Below are 8,091 nucleotides of genomic sequence, written 5' to 3' on the forward strand. Positions count from 1 at the left end.
CCACTCAAATGTCCATTCCTCTCTCAACCCAGGTTCGTACATGGAGGATGCATGTCTTTACTATCATCCAGCTATCATGTCTAGCCATCCTTTGGATCATCAAACTCACCCCGGCTGCCCTCGCTTTCTCATTCTTCCTCATCCTCCTTGTTCCTATCCGCAGTCAATTGAAGAGGATCTTCACTAAGCAGGAATTAGATGCGGTATGTATATTTTTTTTGGGCCTATATTGTGTTGTTTTCAGAAAGAATTCTTGTATAGAGTATATCACATGCTTAAAAATGTATCTTGTAACACTCCTTGTTTGTTGAATGGATTTCACATGTGATAGTGTCCTTCACTAGATTACCTATCTCACTTCTAGGATAGCAAACTTGATAGGAATTGATTTTTATTACCAGTGTAATAACAAAATTGCATGAACTTTCCCTTTAAAATACAATATTAATCGCTATACCCATGTAGATAATATATATGGTATATATTCACTTTATTTGGGTCAAAATGTGGAATGGATGAATACCAAATGATATCAGTGTTTTGTGTGTTTGGGTATCAATAGCCAAAGGTCTTTGTGGGGGGGTATAAAATGCCAAATGATATCATAGTGTATATATCAAATGCAACATAAGGTTTCTTAATGAATGATATATTTACAAATTTTTTTTTCATCCTTTCTTCTCAACAGCTTGACAGTGAAGAGGTAGATGCTAATGATGATGAAGATGATGAGTATCAGACCGTTCACATGCCTCAGTAGAGGTCAAAGGTTATTTGAGGATCCATCGAAAAGCATATTGAAATTTTGCTGCCATTAACAGTACATAATATATCCTTCCATGGGATTTTTTATTAAGAAATAAATGCCATTGACCATTGTAAATCAACAGATGTTAAAGATTCAAAGGTCGTGTGAGGTTTAAAGATCATACTAACCTTAGTAACATCATTTGTAAGCAGCTGGTGTATCAAGATAGATTTGTGTTATCAAGAGCTTCATGTCTACAACTGCCTTCTAGTCTTTTCCATGAAGAAGATATTTTGATTGTTTGAGGATTTATAATGTTAAAAATTTTGAGAAAATGAATGTTTGCTTGAGATGAATCAATGAAGTTGTGATGATTATGATCGCATGGAGGATATATTCTCAAGGACTTTAATGTATATGAATAAATTAACAATTTATGAAACAGTATTTTTAATCTTTTTAATAATTACATCAAAATATGCCGTCCAACAGTCTTCAAGGACATATAAGCTGTTACAAATTAACTTAATAATGTATGTATCTTAAATTTATGATTTTTAAGGGCATATTCATGGCATTTAGTAAAATGTAGTCAGAGATGCCAAGTTCAATGACCAGCTGTGCGTGAGATTTTCTGTGAATCTGAGTGAGATTACAGACATTGTGTACAATATATATGGGGATAGGCTGTGATAGTTGCGTGAGACAGAGATTTGAGGGGGTGAACAAGAGTCCAAAATGCTTGAGTCTCACGCATAATTCGTGAGACTTGGTAGCTCTGTGTAGTATATGATGTGCTGGTACCTTGTACAAAGAAAGATATCTCTTCATCTTGACATAAAACATAGCAAACCACCAAATAAATACATTGTAGATGTATGTAGTACATATGATTTCTTGGCAGTATTGTTTGTGAAAAAATGATATCTGTTTCACATCACATTTCAACCAAATAATTGTGCAAAAAAAACCCAAATCTCCAATCATCTACCATTATCAAAACAGGGTCTTACAAACCATTTTATCACGGAAGGAAGCCATATCCATGCAGCATTTCACGGTTGCAGATATCACTTTGCTTGACCATACTATCTATTGAGAGACAAAGAGATATAATTCTCTTTTGATTTGGTTTATCACCTTATTGGTGCCAAAGGGAGGATATGTATTGTGTGAGTCTAGACCATCCGGATAAAATTACCCTATGATAAGTCTACAGACCATCACACCTAAATACTGATTGGTATAAGCCTGTAGATTTTGTTACAGTCTTTAGAAGCACAATCTGAGTCAATAAGACTTGTCCGACAGAATTGTTTCATTTCGAAATTTATGTTTGATTACATATCAAGCTGCGTTTCAGTGTTTGTATATTCTCGCACAAACCCCTACAATCAGGCTTTGATAATAGTTAACATGATCTATGAATGCTTTGTAACAATTATGTATTATGAATAACTACTTTCCTTGTAAAAGGAAATGTGTATACAGAACAGTATTATTCATAAATCTTCAACTCTTTCTTTTTAGTACTTCTTTTCTACTTAGTCTTCAGTACTACGCATTTCAAATATTAAAATTAAATGAGCATTAGGCTCGTACAGAGGCTTGTATGAAAAAAAATAGAGTAAAATGTAATAAAATGTGGGTTTTTTTTCTTTGCATATATTATATTTTAAAAGTGATGAAATCATGCTTATGTAGCAAAGTAATCTTTCTCTAAACATTCACACTTTGAATGAAAATTTGCCGCAAATTTCTTTATTTGTTAAAACAATGATGACTTAGAAATATAAAGAAACCTTAATGATGTGGGAGCTATAATTCATTTTACTGGATTTTACAATCTCATCAGAATACTCATTAAGTGATGTTAAGATAAAACAAATAACTTACAGTGAGTGTATATATGTCATTGCTTGCTTTCTTTCTACTGAAATTACAATATTGTAGAAGCCTTTTCTCTAGAAAAATTTTTTTAAGTGTGAAATTTTGCAAATTTATAATTTGATTTGTGACAGTGTGTTTAAGTAGTATTTTTTGTTGATAAATATTTTCATTTATTTTTTTTCTACAGACTCCCAATAAAACATTGTTCAAAAGGTGCTTTCATTAAATAAATTTGTTTGATTTCATGTATATATAATTCAAATTATTTTTGTATCTATTAATTTACTGAAGTTTGTAAATTATATATTTATTTATATTTTGTGCAACCATCTTTCACTTATTGTTTTCATTGGGAGTTGACCTAATAGTTTATGATCAATTAAAAAATGTTAGTCACAAAATTTAGAATGCTTTAACACCTAGGGCTTAAAACTGAAATAGGGGTTTGAATGGAAGTCAATATACATACAATTGAACAAACAGGACTGAATTAATATTTGCTGAAATTTCATTATTAGTATTACCTTTAATTATGTCAATATTTTATTTCATCACATAACCCCATTTTCTTTTCCAATATGTTTGTGGATTTATGTTTGCTGCACTACAATTTTTTTTTCATGCTACACTACATCATATTTGTGTTGAAATACTAAAGTAGGCCTGTACATACATTTATACACACTAAAAAAATATTTGCTAAAATTTGCATTGTGCCATTTACTGATTTTGTGTGTTTTAATTTTTTTTAGTTGACCTTGGAGGCATTTCATGATAGGACTTGTCGGATGTTTTATTCGACGAGTCCCATTTTATCCGACAGTTACCATAGTAACAGTGCCTCTCAGCCAATCAGAATCGAGGAAAATGTTGATGAAACGCTCCCCTGATTCACATGTCTTCAAACATTAGAAAACCATATGTATATATTTCAATGAAGTTTTTTTGAGGCTAAATGTGACATAGACACATACAGAGCATTTCTCAAATGAGACCATTTACATCATACATGTATCTATAATGGTCAGACATTCTGTCTGCCTTGAACTGCCATAATAGATAAGTTTGACAAATCTTTGATTTTTAGTAGACTATGGATCTTTGAAGGCATTTGGGATGTAAAATATTTTGATAGGATATAAAAGGGAATTTAAAAGAGGTATAATGGTTTGTGTGTGATAAAACAGGATGCCAAATTAGATGAAGCATTGTTTGAATAGAACAGAATTTTAGATTAAATATAATCTAATTTATAAAAATGTACTACTCTATGATATTTATGTTAATAAGTGTATATAGGAGCTCTCATCTTGCTTTTCATGTCCATGGGAAAGTGAGGGAAATGTTGTATTTCTGCAAAGATAAAAACAAATCTTTTAAAAATTGGAATTGTTTTTTTTAGTAATGCAGAGTTTCTTTTGTTGGATGCCATCTTATTTTTTTCTAACTCTAATCACTCAGAATAATGTGCAACATTTTCTGGAAGAACAATCTAAAATATCCGCTTGATCTTTAATTATGTCTTTGTTGATACTATGCATACCTTTGAAATAATGAGATTCTATAGATGCTATTTTTGTATACTAAAGATTGTAATATTCTATATTTCATGTATTGATGCTAGCAGTATATTGTTTTGTTTACAAATTTAAATTGCTTGATCGGACTTTGGTTTGGGAAATTTCATAAATTGTTCGCAATAAAGGTGTTTGTATGTGCTATGTTTTTTTTTTGCACAAGATTATTAAATGAAATGGAAAATATTCAATGTGTTTCAGTATTAGTTTGTTGTAAAATAGTACAAGTTGAAATGTTGTTCATTAAAAAGATACACCAGGCAATATATGTTATAGTATATAGTCTGGATTCGCTGTCAGAAATTGCATTCATCATCAGGCTCTCTGATTAACCTGAAATTCTTGCTGCAGCTCTGATCCATCTACGTCATAATAGAAAAATGTTGGAAAATACATCAAGCACGTTCTTCATGCAATCGACGCATTATTAAACACTAGCGCATACATCAAATACCTGATTACGCAACTTTTAAGCATTGAGAGATGTCACCTTAGTGAATACAATGCTGCAATTGACAATACAGCGCAGATATGCTCACTGAGGTGACGTCAAAACCTAGAATACAACAAATGCTATCCTCTCAGTTTTGGTCATGTGATGACGTACTGACCTATCACTGATTCTAATCTACATAACCTATGTAATATGAAGCAAATATGATATAGTGGCCCATTCTCTTAACAAACTAAAACTACTCATACACAGGAACACCAGTAGTCCCCTTCTTTCTCTGGACCTTAGCCCTCTGGAGAAGCCTACTGGTCCTGTTTGATGGGGGGGGGGTTGATGTGAATGATTTTAGCCAGATCCTTGAGAATCTTTCTCCTACTTCCTTTTTTCCCTTGCATTTCAAGCAGTTAAGTAGCTTGTAATTACAGTGCACATAGTTCCTGTGCTATATAAATTATTTTATTTTTTCGTGGTATATGATATTCCTCGTCACCAGTGGCAAATCAAGGGGGGCACATCCAGTCTGTGCCCCCCCCCCTTTAAGAAACACAGTAAATAGTGAACATTTGGAATGTAAAAATGATGTTCAGATACAAGTGTACCCCATTTTAGAGTCACAGCAAGTATTTGTTAAGGGAATATGTCCTTCATACTCAAGTGAGAACCTTTTTTCTTTGCTTGTCAATTTTACCTCGGTAAAATATCCCCCTCCCTCTTGGAAAATCCTGGATCCACCCCTGGGTAAAGCTACAACTTTTGCTGTTATTGTATTGAACAGGTAGACGGAGAGGAGTAGAAAAAAAACTAGTGAGATGAATGAAAGAAAGACAACAGGCAAGCATGTTGGGTGAGAGAGGGAGGGGAGGGAGTGTCAATGAATCTGTTAAAAATGGCCCATATATTTTTGGATCCTGTTGAATCATTTTGATCTGGAGTTATCCTTTTGAAATGTGTACACGAAGCTCTTAACTAAACATTTTTCTTACTACAGAAAAAAAAGGATTGATGTGTACTGAATGATGCATATCCAACCTGATATTGATGTAAAATGTGTATGGTTCCACGAAATTTGCTCCAGCGACAATTGCTTGGTTGATAATCCCTCACACTAATGGAATTACCAACTTTAACTCTTGATTTAACACTGTACCTCAACTATAATGTATTCTAAACCTTGCTTTAAGCCTAACTTAAAACCCCATTGCAACCCTTACCCTAACCATTTTGGCAGTGGCGTAACAGGCTGGGGGGCAGGGGGCAAGCTGCCCCTGGCGGATTTCACCGGGAAAATAAAAAACGGGCAAAAGAAAAAAGGGAGAAATAAAGAAATGGAAAGAAAGAAACAAATAAAGAAAGAAAGAAGAAAAAAAAGAAAGAAAAAGAGAAAAATGAAAAAAGGTAAGGAAAAGGGAAAAAAGTTACAGAAAGAAAGAACATAAAATGAGAAAAATGGAAGGAAAGAGGAAAAGGAACGAAAGAGCATTTAAGAAAGTACAAAATACCCTGTAATACTAATACATTAGCATGATTAAAAAGAAAGAAAAGAACTTAAGAATACGAGCGGGCTGCCGGGAATTTAAAAATCTAAAGAACGGGAAGAAAGATGGCGTACATAAGCTTGCTAAGTTTTTTTTGCAATAATGGGGAATGATGGTCGAAATAAGCACAAAAATTCCTTAGCCACGGGCTAGTTATAATTATATCCCCCTATGTCGATCATAACCCTATAAGTAAAGTTTTAAGCCTGCTAGATTTACCGTACAAAACCTCTCAATATTTACTTTGGCTAAATTGTCAAAGCTATTATAACATAATTAGAATTAATTCAAAAATCTTTTTATAATAGGCCAAATTTTTCTGGCTCGCTTCGCTTGCGGTAGACTTTGTAACAAATTTTGCCACATTTTCTATGTCGTGCTGCCTCAAAATATTTCGTTTATTATCCGTAACTGCTTTGAAGTTATCTGTTTTGTATACATGCGGTTTGATAATAAAGTGGCCATCTTCAGTGTTTAAAAATATCTTGAGGTTCCGGGGGCTCCACCCAGACCAGTGACGACACCAAGAGGGAGGCACGGGGCATTTGCCACCAATGAGTTGGCCCCCACTTGTCCCCCACCCCACGAAACTTTGTATAATAAAAAAAATGTGTAGTTAATGTCATAAGCATCCCAATAAAATCTGCAAAGTGCTCCAAAACAGCTTTCTCATCCATTCACTGTTAGCTCCCAAGAATATATGTCAACATAAATTTTCAGGTCATTATATAAATTTCTCTTTACTATTTGAACGAGGCAAGTGCGTAAGGCGAGTCCAATTCGTTTTTATTTATATTTCTTTTTAAAAAGAGAAGAAACTGTGTAACCCCTCAAAAACAATCAATAAATGCGAGCACGAAGCGCTATAGTACATTTTTTTATTAACTGACTCTTTAAGCTCTTTATATAAGCCCTGATTCCTTTTAAAATCCTTTTTTTTTCTCTCTTCGGCCTTTTTTTCTTTTTCTGTCTCCCGGATCCGCCTGTGTATACTGACCCGAAAAAAAGGACTTATAAATTACGTGGGATCTATGGAGAGGATACGTAACTCTCTAATCAAACGTTGAGAGCGCATAGCGCTAACCGAGTTTTATATATTCAGCTTTTTTTGTGATCCTGAACAGGATCCTATCATTTCTAAACAAACTTGAATCGCGAGCACATTTTTTGTGTGTATGTTATCATAAAAACGGGATAATTCAGCTGGATTTATTTATTCAGGTTTTCGGGGGTGAGGGCAAGACATGTCTCTTTCTAATACCAGGCTATACAAGCAATTTGGCGCCCCTTGTCGAACATGAATTTGCATGGAGTAGGGAAAAAGGTCTTCAAGCTCGTCAGGAGGGCAGACTGCCCCCCCCCCCCGTATATAGGTACGCTAATGCCTCCCTCTGAAACATGAATTTGTCGTCCCCCGGTCGAACATCAGTTTGGCACCTACCTCCCTCCCCCAATCAAGTTCTAGGTTAATTCGGCGCCCCCTAGTTCGAACGTCAATTTGGCACCCCCTGCAAGTTTGAACATCAAATCGGTGCCCCGGTCAAAATGTGGGCGCTTCCGCTCACTTAATTATTTCCCCTTTTCTCCTCCCTCTCCTTTTCCCTTTCTCCTCTTTTTCTTTTTTCTCTTTCCCCTTCTTTTTTCCTTTCCTTTCACCCTCTTCCCTCTTCTTTTTTCCTTCTCTCTTTCTTTTTTCCTTACTCTCCTTTTCTTTTCCCCCTGTCTTTGTCTTATTTTCTCCCCTTCTTTTTTCTTCTTGTTTTTTCCCCGGCCTCTTCTTTTTCTTCTCTTTGCTTCCCTCTTTCTTTTTCTTCTCTTCTTTCCCCTCTTTCGATCCTCCTTTTTTCTTCTTATATTTCCTTCTCTTCCTCTCTAGCTTCTTTCTTC

The 8,091-nt window shown here is 34.5% G+C and overlaps 1 protein-coding gene across 4 annotated transcripts in view; it reads left to right on the plus strand.

Moving 5' to 3' along the window:
• The window catches only part of LOC121429533 (band 3 anion transport protein-like), a 35,940-nt gene extending 34,726 nt beyond the window's left edge, over positions 1-1,214 (plus strand). For all 4 annotated transcript variants that reach the window (XM_041626593.1, XM_041626610.1, XM_041626618.1 and 1 more), the window contains 2 exons: positions 33-203; positions 689-1,214. In XM_041626593.1, the coding sequence (XP_041482527.1) occupies positions 33-203; positions 689-760 (243 nt within the window). In that variant the 3' untranslated portion in view covers positions 761-1,214. The remainder of the gene's footprint in view (positions 1-32; positions 204-688) is intronic.
• The last annotated feature ends 6,877 nt before the right edge of the window (positions 1,215-8,091 follow it).

The sequence above is a fragment of the Lytechinus variegatus genome, chromosome 1 (assembly GCF_018143015.1).
Source record: "Lytechinus variegatus isolate NC3 chromosome 1, Lvar_3.0, whole genome shotgun sequence".
NCBI lineage: Eukaryota > Metazoa > Echinodermata > Echinoidea > Temnopleuroida > Toxopneustidae > Lytechinus > Lytechinus variegatus.